The 15,817-nt window shown below is 40.1% G+C and overlaps 1 protein-coding gene across 1 annotated transcript in view; it reads left to right on the top strand.

The window, feature by feature from the left end:
- Positions 1–14,874, top strand: part of Pgap1 (post-GPI attachment to proteins inositol deacylase 1) — a 73,035-nt gene extending 58,161 nt beyond the window's left edge. The window contains exons 26-27 of the mRNA XM_021655503.2: positions 5,398–5,502; positions 6,937–14,874. Coding sequence (XP_021511178.1) covers positions 5,398–5,502; positions 6,937–7,075 — 244 coding nt within the window. The 3' untranslated portion in view covers positions 7,076–14,874. The remainder of the gene's footprint in view (positions 1–5,397; positions 5,503–6,936) is intronic.
- Positions 14,875–15,817: the final 943 nt, after the last annotated feature.

The following is a 15,817-nucleotide window of genomic DNA, read 5'->3' as shown; positions in this document are numbered from 1 at the left end:
TACTGAGTTTTGTCAAAGTTTTTTTTCCATCTAATGAGATGATCACATGGATTTTTGTCTCTGATTTCATTCATGCACTAAATTCTGTTGTTTTATTTGTGGGTATCTGCATCCTTTTACCCCTGGAAAGAAAGCAACTTGATTACAAATTTTGACTGTGTTGTTGAACTCAGTTGGCAACTATTTCATCAAGGATCTTTGTACTGCTTCATCAGAGAGATGGGTCTATAGTTTCCTTTTTGCTATATCCTCATCCTATTTGAGGTTCAGACCAAGCTGTTTCCTCGACTCTTTGGCAGTGTTCTATTTTTATGGAATATATTGAAGAGAACTGATGTATGTGTTTTTGATCATCTGATACAATCTGTCTGTCCCTGAGCTTTTCTTTGTTGGTAGACATCATTGATGTATTCTCACTGCTTGTTAGAGATAAGTTGTTTATATCATCTTGGATCAATTTTATGTAGGTCATATCTGTCAAGAAATTACTCATTTCTTCTAGGGTTTTTTCAGTTTATTGTTATACAAGTTTTCAAAATATTCTGTACTGGTCCTCTAGATTTTGCTGATACCTGTTCTTTTTGTTTTTAATTTTATTATTTTATGTCTTCTCCTATTATTGTTAGTTTTGCTATGGGTTTGTCAATATTGTTCACCAATTCAAAGAATCTGCTGTTCCTTTGAGCACATCATTAGGTTATTTGAGATTTTTTTTTTTTTTAATGAAGGTCCTTATAGCTATAACCTCCCTGTTAAATCTCTCTTTATTCCAAAATTTCTGTTAAGTGATGTTTCATTTTCATTTGACTTCACAAATTTTTAAATTTCCCTTGATTAAAGAAATCAACCCCCACTGATTATTCAAAAGTATATTATTTAAATTCCATGTGCTTGTATCATTTCTATAGTTTTTTTGTTATTTGTTTATAATTTTATTTTGTTATAATTTGGTAAGACACAAAAATTATTTTAGTGTTTTAAAATCAAGACTTTTTTTAACTCCTAAAATGTAATCTATTTTGTAGGCTGCTAAGTGTATTTCACAACTGGTGAGTAGGATATGCTATAAGTGTCTCTTAGGTACATTTGATATTTGAGGTAGTTAAATCTGAAATTTGAGGGAGGGCTATATGGAAAATCAAGCTTTTGATGAGGAAGTATAGATGTCATCTACTGTTATTGTACCTACACCAATCTCTCCTTTTCTGTCCAGTAGCATTTGTTTTACAGATTTCAACATTCAGCATATATATTTTTGGTTTTTTATATCTCCTTTTGGAGGGTATTTATTTTATTTTTAACTTTCTGTGTGAGTGTGTGTCTGTGTGTGCATATGTCCACATGAGTGCAAATGCATTTGGACCCTCTGGAGCTGGAGTTATAGGTGGTCATGCCCCATCTGACATGGGTGCTGAAACCAGCTCTGGTCCTCTGCGAGAGTCAACCGCACTCTACTGCTGAGCATCCCTCCAGCCTTGTTACATGTTCTCGATGGACCGCTTCCTTCCTCAGTGTTAGCTACCTTCTCTACCTCTTCAGACTACTTTTTTCGTGATGTCTGCTCGGTCAACTACCAGTGTGGCTACTTTCCCTAACCCTACTTTCTATCCTTGCACGTTCAGTTCAGGCGTGTTAGTGAGATGAGTTTCTTTCAGAGGGCACACAGTTCAGCCAATTCATGTCTTAATTGGAGAATCAAGACTGTTTGTGTTTAGTGTGATTATTGAAAAGTGTGCGCTAATTTCCTTATATTGGAGACTTGTTTATAACTGTTATTAACGTTTGATTCATTCCTAAGTCTTATGTAGTTACTGATTTTCTACTGAGGTTCTTTCCATAGCTCTCATTTTTGTGTGTATCTTTTCTTCTCTTGTATGTGGTATTTCTTTAAGTACCTTCTTTTGCATTACTCCTTTCATATCCCTGAATTACTGTCACAAATTCTTATCATGAAGGTATTTAGTTCTGCTTAAAAGTAAAAGGAGAACTTTGCTGGGAGTCCTGGTTTGACTTCTGTTAGGATGAAACGCTGACCAAAACCAGCTTGAGGAAGAAAGGGTTGTTTTTTTTTTTTTTTGGCTTACAGGTTATAGTTCTCAGTAAAGGAAGGAGTTAAGGGCAAGAGTCTGGAGTCTGGAGCTGATGCTGAATTCCTGGATGAACGTGGATTACTGGCTTGCTTCCCGTGGTTTGCTCAGCTTGCCATCTCATATAACCCAGGAATATAACCTGCCCAGAGAGCACTGCTCACAGTGGGCTGTGCCCTCCTATATCAATCATTAATTAAAAACACAAGCACCCCTAGATATGCCCATGGGCCTGTCTGGTGGAGTCAGTCCTCAGCTGAGGTCCCCTCTTTGTAGGTGACTCTAGCTTGTGTCAGTTTAAGAAAAACTAACCAGCACACTAGAAAAGGTAATCTTAGTTAGCAATTACTTTGTTTCAGGGCTTACACCAGTTCAAGTCATAAGCACTGGCACACACCCGTAAGAGTCTAAATTGTGGGATTCAGATGTTCAAGGTCAGCCTGAGGCACAAAGCAAGCTCCAGCCCCATCTGGGTTATGTAGCAAATTTCTATGTCAAAAACCAACCAAAAAAGGATACTACCTCACACTTGCCTGGCTCTTGGTTTCCTGCCGAGAGACAGTCTGTCATTAAGGTGCAGCTTGGCCGCCTTTCTTTCCGCTGTCAGTACCCTTTGTTCTGAACTGTAGTGTAATGTAGAGCAGCTCCCTGCTCATCCTGTCCACACAGGGTTCCTAATGCCTCTTCTAGCTGATTGCCCACTTCTTTTCCTAGATGGGGGATTTTCTGTGTAAATTTCATTGCATGTGTTTTCTGCGTTTTTAGTTTCCGTCTGTTTCCTCAGATGCACTACAGCATTTGGCTCATTGATCTCCCAGGGTCTTGGGTGTCATGCTCATAATTTTTTTTTCTTCCTTCCTCACCTGCTTTCCTTTTTTCTTGTATGATTAAAATTATTTTATACCTTGTATTCAGTTCCCTGATACTCTTTCTTCCACCTGATATGGTCTATTGTTGACTTTCCACTGAATTTTTAAATTAATTATTGAGCTTTTCATTTCTTTCTTTGTTTGTTTTTGTTTTTTTCAAGACATGGCCTCTCTGTGTAACCTTGGCTGTCCTGGATTTGCTTTGTAGACCAGGCTGACTTAAAATTCACAGAGCTCCGCCTGCCTCTGCCTTCCCGAGTGCTGGGATTACAAGTGTATACCACTGCACCCTACTCATCTGCTTCTTTGAACCTTCTTTGAAGCCACTGTTTTTTAAAACAAGGCTTGTGAGTTCTTTGCCATTTCAAGCGTCCTAGTATCTTTGCTTCAACTACTACAGCTATGAACTTCTGCAAGATTCAGGTTGCCGTTTCAAGTTTCTGTGTTGTGTCTTGCCTGTCTATTGGGGTTGGTGCTTCACCTTGAGGAATTAACCCCCAGTACCACTCAGACAGAAGAAAATGTACTATCAAAGCTGCAGTACTACCACAACAAAACAGATTAAAAAGATCTCAGATCACGACAAAGCAAATCAAGAAGTCAATTCAAAACAGGTGGTGTACACCACTAACAACCACTGGGGGAAAACGGCAAGAAGTATATGTAATAGTCAGCAAAGGTAAAAATCACGATAAAGAAATGAGATAGTGGAAGGTGCAGGAGAGAGAAGAGAAACACGTGAAATAAAGAGAATGTTAGGAAAAGAAGAGCATAAATATCTGAATACAAAATAGAACATACTAGTATACTTAGACAAAGATAAAAGGAATAAAATTATATTTAAGAAGTAGTTAAAATGACACAAAGATACAATAGAAAACTAAAAGTACAACAAAATAAACAGTTAAAAATCTCAAAGAATTAAAGAAGTGTTTTCCTGTGACACTGACGTGGGCCAGATGTGAAGTAGGATCCTTCAGCAGGTAGCATCTGGAGACTGTTGTGGTACCTTATTGTCACCACCATATGTTGGAGCTGTATGCAGCTGGGGACCCGGTGGCTCAAGGGTACGTGGTGCACATCGAGGCTGTATGCCCTTTAGAAATACATCTTGCTGAGAACGGTAGCCAACCCAGTAAGGTTCCCGCTCGCTCCCAAGGTCCTTCCCCAGTTAGAGGGAAAACAGGCTGGACCCTGCTTTCTAAGCTGGATAGGTACACCAAAGGCAGAGAGAATCTATTCAATGAAACCATGGGGGAAAACTGTGAGCTCAGTGCCTCAGCCTCTCCAAGCAGTAAACCTTTATAGGACAGAAGAAACTGGGGTAATCAAAGGGTCCGCTGGACCTGAGCTCAGAGCTGTCTGACTCGCCCACTAGCAAACCTCATGTGGCAGAGAGCTCCTCCAGAGGCAGCCACCCCCGGCAGGCTCGGAATTCAGAACACAGGAACGCACAGGCAGTAGGACTGGACCCGCGTGGCTAGCAGCGGGCACATCGCTCCTGCCTATGTCACAGCCTGGCCTCGCTGCTGTGTTTTTGTCTGAACCTTCCCACTCTTCCCATGGCCATCCCTGGTGGTGACCCCTAACCCAGACCCTTGGTATTTATCCCTGCACTTCCTGACTTGCAGTTGTTCCTTGTTTTCAGGTCCCCTCCATGTGTCAGTCTTGAAGTAGGCTCTGCCATAAGAGGGTGCCTGGCTTAGAGCCCTTGGCAGGGAGCAAAGCAGCGTCCTGGTGTGCACGCTTTAGGAGTCTCTGCCATAACAAATCCCCCACTGCAGCCAAAGCTTACGAGAACTGTGGCTTTCTCCCGTGGCTAGTGCTGCCCTCTGGTGGTTATGCTGCCGGCTCGCTGTGCTGGAAACTTCTGGTCCCTCTCACACCAGGCTGAAAATTGGCAGAATCAAAGTCAGTTCAGGAAACAAAATCAGAGGTCACAGATACTGGTTTCCTTCTTTTGTTCATATTTTAGCCAAGATCCAGAATTTTGTTTAAACTTAGAACTGAGGATAAAGCCAGCTTCTCAAAGGCTACGGAATTCTGTCAATAACTGCAAACGATGAAATTGTAAATTTTGAAAACTAATGAGAAGTTACCTTTTTTTGAGCCTCCATATTATCTGTTTCGACATAAGGTCATCTTGATGTATTTTAAGTCATTTGTTTTTCTGAGCTGTGTGAGCCTTGTAGTCAGTTTTGAGTGCTTTCCACCATGTGTGTTTATTTCCCCTGAGGCCGCATGTGTAAACATAGCACCATGTGTAAAACCCCGAGTTCGAGGACGGTCTAGAGCAGGAGTTGTTAATAGTGGCTTTGTAAGCAGTCTAGAATCTCGTGACTGTCATGTTCCTGGGACTTTTTAAAAATTAATTAATTTGATTCTGATCACTTAAAACCCTCAGTTCTGCTTTCTTGATATATGTTTTCTTTTTATCCTAGGTATTATTTCAAGCTTAATCCAGACCCATGCAAACCCCTGGCATTTCTCCTTATTCCAGCTATTGCGGTTCTTGGAAATACTCACACGGTTTCAGTAAAGTCGAGGTATAATGGTTTAAGTTATTTCTTCCATCTGTTACTGGATGTTATCACTTTTATCTCTTGAAATCTACTCTTTATCTGTATTTAATTTGACCTCCTGAAAGTTAAGCCACAAGGTGACTATCTTGAATATGCAAATATAGTTCTCATGCAAATATATTATGCTTGTTTTCTTAACTGTGGGAGTTTTATTGGGAAATAATGAGGATTTTTTTTTCTTTTAACAACCTAACTTTTAAAAGATATGATACCTAAGATTTGACTTCCCAGAAGCGTAGGAGTAACTAAGTGGATGCAGCTGTAGCTAACACGGCGGCCTTAATCAGCTGAGTTAAGGTTCAGCCTTTCCGCCTGTGTTGGGTGTGAGATGCTCCATAACAACACTTGGTCTCTTGTGACCCAGTCTTTGCCCTGGGAGCCTTTTCAGCTGATTCTGAGACACTTACAGCTGTTCTGGTGCCAGCCGGACCTGGGATTTAAATGGTAATGTGGAAGCAGGAGGGCTGCTGCTCGCCTGGGGTCTGAGCACCGAGGTGGTAAAAGGAGGCAGCGAATCTGCAGCCAGGGTTGTCTTCAGCTGTGTAGTTTGTGGCCAGCCTGGACTAGACTGGCTTATGTCTCAAACAAATAAATTATATAAATAAATAAGAGCAAATCTCCACTTGGCCATTTAATGGCTCTCTGTTCCATAGACTTACCTTCTTAGCTTTAGTTTCTCCATTTTGAGAGTAAAATCAAAGGGGTTTACACTTATGTTCCTTTTCTTGGGGAAACCATGCTTCCTCGGTTGTTTGTTTGTATTGTTCTTTCCTTCCTTTTTAAAATGTAATTTTGCTGTTTTAAGTACTTTTAAGCAGGGCACAGTGGTACAAGCCTGTAATCCCAGCACAGAGGTAGAGCCAGGGATTGCCTGTAGTTTGAGGCCAGCCTGGTCTACAAAGCGAGTTGAGGACAAACAAGGCTACACAAAGAAACCCTCTCTCAGGGGAAAAAAAAATCTCATCATTTGAAATAACTTTAGAAGCATACTCCTGTCATCCCAGTATTCAGAAAACAAAGCAGATCATGAGTTCAGTGCCACCTTGGATTTTATCATATATCACAAAACCTTATCCCAAAAAACCAAAAGGAAGAGCTGGGAATGGTGGTGCACAACTTTAATCCCAGCACTGGGGAGGCAGAGGCAGGCCAGCCCCTGTAAGTTTCAGGCCAGCCAAGGCTATAGAGTGAGTTCCTGTCTCAAACAAAACAAAATAAAACACAAATAACAAAAAGAGGATGATCAGGAAGCAAAAAATAAATAAATAAAACTTAAATACTAGCAAAAATCACTTATGATGTTAACTTTACAAAGCTATATTAAAGATTAACATATTTCCCTTTGCTCACAAATGTAGTTAGTTGTTTAATGCTGCATATTTCTCTGTCTCTTTACAGTAAATTGCTGAAGACTGCCTCACAGTTTCCACTTCCTCTGGCTATTGGTGTGATCGCTTTCGGCTCCTCCCACTTGTACAGGGTTCCAGGTTTTGTCATCATCCCTCTTTTATTCCATGCGTTATGCAATTTTATGTAAAACTGGACTTAAGAGCGATGAAAACAGTTTATGCCTTTAGGACCAGTGGTACAGCGACCACGCAGCTCCGCCAAGACGAACAGTGAGGTCCTTTGGAGAAGACAAGTCTATTTTTACAGTATTGAAAATAGGAAATTAGTTTTGTAACGCTTGAGGGAAATAGTGGAAGCATGGTTTCATTCTGTGATGTAGCGTCTGTGTACTCGTCATAGCTGAAAAAATGAGGGAAGAGATGTTGTGGCCTCTGTCTTTAGGACTCCTGTACATACAAGCTAGCTTTCATCAGCCATCCCAGGAATCCTCTAGAGACCTATAGATGTTTGTAGTGTACGAGAAACTCTTGCTGGTTTCATCAGACTTTCCTTTGAAAAGTGAGTTTTATATTTGACATAATTTACATATTCAAAATAAGTCATAAAAGATTGTTAAAAGTCATAACTGTTTCCTCAGAAGTAAATTAGTCTAGAAGGAGTCTGTGCTCAATTTCTGGCAGCCAGCAGGGACAGAGCTTGATCTGTCCTGTACAACTATGGAAAAGAGCCTCAAGTTAAAGGGAGACTTTTGTTAGCCATAGGAATTCAATTCAAAACAATGACATTTTCTTGAGACTTCAACTAGGAATCTTACTATGAGTCCTTGGTGAATATGAGAAGCAAGAAGGAGATCTATCGGAAGGTCTATTATTAAAAGAATAGTCTTGCAGATTCTGCATTGGCACAGTGTCTGCCCTGTTTTAAATCCTTGCCCCAATGGCTGCCAAAAGTGCCTCCAGGCATGATAAACTATTATTACAGTGACTAAATTCCAGAGGTTGAAAACAACCCTGGGTCTGCATGATTTTTTGTCTCCTGGGGAGGAGGGTGTCTCCTGGGGAGGAGGGTGTCACCATAAGTTACTCCGTAAGTTGGTACTGAAAGCGTGAACACTGCCAGAAGAGATTGCAGGTGTCTGTCACTCCGTTAGCGTGGGATCTTGATTTGCAGAGGTGGCTCCTAGGCCTGTTTTGCCAGTGGGGGTAGCACTTTATCTCATTTCCAACTGTAGTTCATTCTCAGCTACAGAAAAAGAGGACAGTCAGGAGTTTGAAGAATGCAGTTGCTCTTGGCCTTCAGTTAGAGCGAACTCAAGCAGAGACAGACCTGCCTCCTGGAGCCTTTCACTTAGATGTGCGTCCTGTACAGGCCTGTAAGCCTCTCCTGTGACGTCCTCCAGGGTCACGAACTCACAGTCACTCCCCAGGAATGGACCTGGAGAGTCGGCTTGTCCTCCCTGCTGTTGCACCTGGTGTCACAGCCTGTCAGCGACTGCTGCCCACCAGGGGCCCCCCCACTTCAGCCACTTTAGTAGCTTGACTCATTTCCTGGGGGAGTCCTTCCTTGGAGCTTTCCTTTCTCAGCGTTAGTCAAAGGGCTGTGTTGTCAGCACAGAGGTTAGTTAGTTTCTCGATTCTGCTGCTGTCGTGGCTGGCTTGTTAAGTATTCATATTTTCACGTATTCAGACGTTTAGAAGAAAGCCATCATGCTAGAAATGGCAGACATTTTAGTCTCTTGTTTCAGAAAAGTATGAAAAGGAGTAAACTCTACCATAGTGTTTATGCAGGTACCTGAGAGTGAGTCCATTAGATAATACAGTTTCCTCGTGGCACACCCCTTATATATCTAAACAGGGACATCCCTGCTTAGAGTTTGCTAGACTTGTGCAGCATCTGTACACATGCTGTCTCTCGTTCTGTTGGTGATGTTACAGACACATCTCAGCTTCGTGCTAATGGAATACTTTATTTGACCAGAATCTATACCCGGAAAGAACTTTCCAGAATTTGGTGTTAGACCTTTTGACAGTCATGATTATTTATTTATGAGATGTAAGGTCTCCTCACTGCTTAATCAGTGCTGCTCTTGAATAAGATGCAGCAAATTGGGTTTCTTGCTCAGGAGTAGTACATCTTGAAGCACACTAATTTACACTTTTTTTTTTTTTTTTGCCTGAAAATACTTATTCCCAAGCTCCAAAGTTTTATTTATGCCAGCAAAATATTTCAAATAATAGTGATCTGGGTCTTCCCATTTGCCACCTGTATTCACAGATACACACACACACACACACATAAACACAGATGGGCATGCTTTGGCAAAATTTGCCATCAAGATTTAGACTCAAAAAACTAGGTAGACTCTTATCTGATCAGGAAAATTGCCCTCCCTTAAGAAAAGGAAATTATCTTATATCAACATCACATGCTTTTATCTGTCATGTTTATATAAATATTAGTTAAGTTAGAGATTAGTACAGCAAATTTTTGAGTTCCACTGTTGTGCTTTTAAGAAATTGAGTTTTGAGGAAATGTGCTGATTCAGCAACTGGATTCCCCCTGGTGAAGATATTGGGTATATGTCAGACAGCGGGGAACACCGAGCGAAATGCCCTCATAGAGTTATTGCCGTTATGATCGTGACCTGATCATTTCTTTAAAGATTCATTGTTATTTATGTCTGTGTACACATGTGTGCAGGTGCTCATGGTGGCCAGCAAGGGGCAGTGGATTCCCCTAGAGCGGGAGTTACAAGGGGTAGTGAGTTTCTGTACATGGATGCTAGGAACCAAACTCAAATCCTCCAAAATAGCAAACACTCCTAACTAAGCCACCTCTCCAGTCCTGGACCTGATAATTACATAGGAATTGCTGTTACCGGTGTGTACTACTATTGACACATCTTGCCTAGATTAATTTCATGCCAAAATTAAGTAAATTTAACTCTTTTCTTGGTTATTACCATAATGAAAACTTCAATAGCAGTGAGTCTAAAGAAAGTGTTTATGTTAATTAACACTGATTTTTGAGGCTGTCTTGTATGTATATTAATCATGTATTGATTAGTCTTTTAATTCTTTTTATATTTTAATTATATAATTTCATAACTATTAAGGGATACCTTTTATTGAGTGAACTATAATATTATCTATATGATTATAAACTGAAGAAAAATAACTGCAGTAGGCAGGCTTGCCGAATATTGCTGTTGATTACACTGCCACACGTCAACATTCTCGCAATGTTCACAAATTTGTGCAAGACTCATTGTCTTATTTATCATCAAGTTTCTATATATATTTTAAGCTCTTTGGACTTTTCATGTACAGCTTAGTGTGTTCATTTTCCATGTACCCTCTTTTTTAATTTATTTTTTCTTAATTATAGTTTATTCACTTTGTATCCCAGCTTAGCCCCTTCCTCATTCCCTCCCATGCTCCCTTCCTCATCTCCTCCCATGTCCCTCCCCAAGTCCACTGATAAGGGAGGTCTTCCTCCCCTTCCATCTGACCCTAGCCTATCAGGTCTCATCAGGACTTGCTGCATTATCTTCCTCTGTGGCCTGATAAGGCTACTTCCCCCTGAGGGGGAGGTGATCAAAGAGGCAACCACTGAGTTCTTGTCAGAGTCTCTGATGAAGCAAAATAAAGGGAAGAAGAACTCATTCTCAGTGCTTCTCAAAAGCCACAGGAGGACTATGGGAATGAGGGTTAGAGAGATGATTCAGATAGTAAAGTGCCTGCCTGCAGTGCAACCATGAGGACCCAAGTGTAGAGTCCCAGAAGCCATGTGAGACAGTGGGCCAAGCTGTGTATCTGCAGCCCCAGCACTGGATGGTGGAAACAGGTAGATATTTGGGCTCGCTGGCCATCCAACTTAGCCAGATAAGCAAGAAAGATCCCATCTCAGAAAATTAGGTAGAGAGTGAGTAAGGAAGGTACCAGCATTGACCTTTGTCCCTGCCCGGACCCCTCCCTGCACCTGAATTTGTACTCAAACACAGGTGTACACACACAAACATGTACACATAGGAAAACACAAAAAAATTAAGAAGTGGGAATCCATAAATACCAGGAAGTACAGTAGGTCTGTTGATTCCAGAATCAGGGATAAATCAGGTGGCCTGTGTTCCTCCGTAGACATCAGGTCTGAATTAGTGCGTTGCCTTGCTTTTTTTTTTTTTTTTTTTTTTTTTTTGGTGCAGAATTTATTCTAAAATTCTGCATTTGAATATATAGGGAGTGCTTTCTAAAAAGTCATTTGGGAGAAATCCAAAAGTGTTGAGGCTTTAGATAGCTAGGGTTTTGTTGATCGCTTTTATTTGTGTGGAAGATTTGTGAATTTGTGTATCATAGGAAACAGGAGACTTTGTGAAGTTCATCGAGGGTCACCATCCACTTGGGGAGTATGACACTTGCTGGACTAAGGGAAACAATGAAAGTTTCTGTGTTTATGACATTTGTTCCTTTCAAGAAAGCTTCCTTACCAAGTAAAGTAAATGTAGGAGCCATGCTATGAGAGCTGGAATTTTACTGCAATCTTTTTGAACAAGAAGCATTTATAATTCTGTGGTTATCTGCTTTTTCAACATAAGGCCTACTGATGTGTGAAGAAAGAAGAAAGCTCTGGGTTCTTCGCATGCCTAAATTTGCATAGGATTGTGGGAAATGGGAGTCAGATCAGCTGTCCAAATGTGTGCTATAAATCCATAAACTTCATTTTTAAAACATTATGAAAAAACAAAATTAGAATTTGATAATGTTAGTAACTTGGTTTTGAAAACAGAATAAGTTACTAAGCAAGTGAGTGACTTGGTTCATAGGCATGCTATTACTCTAAATACTATAACTGTAACAATGCAGCTAAGTTGATAATGTGTTTTAGGGTTGGCACTAAGTTACAGCTTGATTAAGTGTCTGTGAATAATAATTTTAAAATCAAGAAGTTTTTTTAAGAGGTTGTCATACTACGCTGCCAAAAAACCATCTGAAATACCAAGAAACCTGTGAATTTCTGATGACCTTATGTGAAACTGTCCTCTTGACTCAGAATCAGTGTGTAGACTGTGCATTTGATCTTCAGTGAGAAATTCTATCTGTTGGTGTTTACTTAGTTACTGTAAATTTTGCATATCTGAATTCTCATCTCTGGTTAGGAAGCCTGCAGGGAGGCATTTTGTAAAGTCCGTGTGCTATTTTAAATGCTGTTTTGATTTTTAGTCTTTGTAAGGTAGCGATGTTGCTATGATAAAGTTTATAGACACTGTAACACTATTCACTTCCCCAGAGCCTAATGGCCAGTGTAGTTTGTATTTCATGTGTATTTGTTCTGTTTCATATTGGACTTTTTACTTCCCTTTTTTAGAAAAAAAAATATATGTATACATTTAAATTCTTTTTAGCATAATCTGTATTGGAAACTGTAAGTATTCTCATGGTTAGCAAACATTCTTTGCCACCAAAGCTAAATGAAACTGTACAATACCTCTGGATATTTGTGCCAATGAACTTTTCTTAGTATATTGGGATTAAAACAAAAGTAATCTTTTAGTATTTTTCATCTAGGACTTACAATAAATGTGGATATAATAAAAAACATAGTCCATACTCTATTTTTCTTTGAAAAAATGTTCAAAGCTTTAGAACGATGTTCGGTTGTGTCTGGCGTCCTGACATTGCTGGGTAAAAGGTTAACTCACTCAGTAGTGATCTTTTGGCAGTTAATTAGGTAATCATTTTCATGTAGTCTGGCTTCGGACTTGTTTTGTACAGTCCATTTTTGGTGTAGGTATCTGGTTTATATACCTGAAAGTTTGCCCTGTGGAGTTGTTGTTTTCTGTGTTTCTGTTCAGTCCCTGGTGTTTATCTAGGAGAACCCAATGTAGTCCAATAAAGCAAACCATTTAACATGCACATCTCCTACCAGATAGCATGGATACGGCTGTTCATGAAAACGCTGGCTCTGATACGGTGTTAGACAAGACTAGAAATAGAATAGGCGCAGAAGCCACTATGGATTTGCATGAACTCTAGCTCCTCCTTAGAGGCATGCCATGGAAATCTCAGCATCTCATTTCCGTTTTTCTGACCGGTTTTTACTGCTTCTCTGCCCCACAGTACAGTTAGGTTGGTACATTTTTCATACATGACCCTCACAAGTGAAGTGGCAGCGTAGCAAACCAGCTCTGGAAATATTTGGTCTGATGGAGTGACAGTTATGGGACTGACTGTTGGGGACTGTGGGTAGGGTCATAGGAATGAGAGCTGGCTTCAGGACTCTGCTTGTGCCATCAAGAAACAGGTGTTCGTCGGAGTGCTTGGGCAAATCTCCTCCTCCTCCCTGCTGTGTGAGAAATCTTTTTCTTTTTCTTTTTTAGTATAAATTAGGAAGTTGTGCTGCATACTTACTTTTTTTAATGGAACTGATGTGTATCGTTTTGAAGTGAAGCTGCGGTTTCTTAAACTTAGGGCTAACTGTAAATGTAGCAGCGTGCCCAAGATAAAACAAACCAAAACTGAATATACATCATCACTGTGACCTTCAACTTTTTTGGGATAAAACAGACTGTGCCTTAAAATGACAAAACGATGTAATTACAGTTTTGTAATTGTAAACTTTACAACAGGTGGCCTTCTCAAATTCATCTGAAGTCCTTTTACGTTGTTGAAATAAAAGTTCTAAGTACAAACTGGCTCATACTTCTTTAGTACTTACACAGCTGTTGTTCTTGTGCTCCTCCCCCCTTAATTTTCAGAGATTTCTGTTATTTGAATTTTTTAATTTAAATTGACTTAGTCTGAATATATGTGGGAAATTAGGTTTTGGCTAAAGTTTCTGGGGGAAAATATTTTAAGTGGTAGTAACGGTACTTCTGTTTATAAACGTGCTGAATATGGAAAATATTAATCATTGAAATATATTTTTGTTTTATTGATAATAATCTTATTGGAGATATGAGTTCCTTCTAAGACTTGTGTTCAGTGCTGTGGCAGATTGAGGCTTGCATTTATATTTTCAAATAAATATTATTAACCCAGTAATGATTTTCCTCAGATCAGTGTAGTTTTTGAAGCATTACTATTTCACTTTCCTTGTTCTTTTTCTTGGCTAATTTTTTTTTTATGGTTTCAAGGGAGAATTACCTCCTCTTTTTTTAATTTAATATGAAGCCTTACATTTTTATGCGCTTATTCAAAATAAGGAGTGTAATTTTCATTAAAGTCCAAATTACTCAATTTCTAGTATAAACATTTTCTTTGCCCAAAGATGCCCACATTTCTATGTACTCTGTTGTTCATTCTTACGTGTTACTGTTGGGCATAAACTCAACTGTATTTCTTTCTTCCTAGCTCACCTCCAACACCCCTGTTAAGCAGTTTTTTGTTTAAATAAGAGTCTCTTTAACAATATATAGAAATGGCAATGCATCATTTTTTAAGGCCTGGTCAGAGCAACAAGGAAGTTGCCAAGAGTGCAGGTATAATCCAGGAAGTAACTGACATCAGCTTTTACCTTTCAAGTGTTTAACACAAAGCACAAAGCACTCACGGCTGCTGAGGAGACTCTAAAGTCATCATCCGCTTGTCCGTGGACTCGTTCTCATCCATACGGTACCGGGAGCAGGGAGCCTGTCCTGCAGTGTGAACGCAAGTGAGCACGGCGCGGCTCCACTGGCTGAACGTGCATGCTTCTCCAAAGCGCTGTACGGCGCACTGAATGCGGGGCGTGTGGCTAGCTGTGCATTCTGCTGTGATATAATTAACACTGTTACATTTAACCGGCTGTGACCTGGGGGAAAGTGTTACCTATTGTAGCTTGTCGTAAATGTCTCTACCTGTGTTTCATCATGATAGCGTAGTTTACTAGGTGGACGTTTGCCTTCAGTCTCCGCTCAGGTATTAATGTGTGACGATTTTTGGTGCTTTGTTTTTAGTTTGTCGTAATCTGGTGTTCTGAAGGTTCAAAAATAAATTTGGTGAGTAAGCACATTTGGTACAAAGATTGCTGGTTTTGATAGTCTGCAGTGTCATTCCAGAAAAGAAAGGTTTAGATGTGGCTTCTCGCTGTGTCTGGCCCTCTAGTGAGAAGGTGTCTGCTGAGCACAGGACGCACTACCTCGCAGGGAAATCCTGAACGCAGGAAGAAGCTGATGTTTTACAACTTGGCATTTTATAATTTTCCACATATATCTCTATGGACACTTCATGGTTCAGTCTATTTTCAGGAATCGCACGTTTCTTCCAGAGACTCTACTTTCCCTCTTCCCATTTGCTAACTGGATATAACCCTAGGTCTTCAGTTTCTCCGGGTACTAAGAATGAGAAGGATTTAGGCATTGTACGCACAGGTATAGGTTCATCAGTCTTTTGAGAGAAGAAGCCTGGGGTTCTACTTAACAGATGAGCCAGAAGTGATTCTCAAGCTTGGTAGACATTGTGTTAGTCAGCAAAAGCAACTTCCTAGGACATCTAGAAGCAAGAAGACAGACCTTTAGAATTACAAGTTGCCAAATGACACTAAACAATTTGTGAATTTAACATAAATTCAAACACAGAATTGGATGGAAGAAGTCAAATGAGATAGGCTATTTCTGGGGGTCCATGTTTCTCGTATTTTTAATCCAGATCCCTAAATATGATTGTTCATTGTCTATATAAATACCATGTATATTTACACAAACCAAAAAAATGTCAGGTTTTAAGAATGAGAGCCAGATCAAGAGATCGTGCAGTTGGTAAAATGCCTGCCTTACAAATGTGAAGACTTGAGTTTAGACAGACAGACAGACACACACACCAGCACCTGTAACCCCAGTGCTGGGCTGCAGGAGACGGCGTCGGGATCCCTGGAGCTCACTGGCCAGCCAACCTAGCCAAATCCAAGTTCAGTTAGAGGGCCAGCGGAGTGACTCAGTGAGTAAAGGGACTAG

Source organism: Meriones unguiculatus, chromosome 15, assembly GCF_030254825.1.
Source record: "Meriones unguiculatus strain TT.TT164.6M chromosome 15, Bangor_MerUng_6.1, whole genome shotgun sequence".
Lineage (NCBI taxonomy): Eukaryota > Metazoa > Chordata > Mammalia > Rodentia > Muridae > Meriones > Meriones unguiculatus.
The sequence above is the reverse complement of the archived record's forward strand: the minus strand, read 5'-3'. Positions and strand labels throughout refer to the sequence as shown.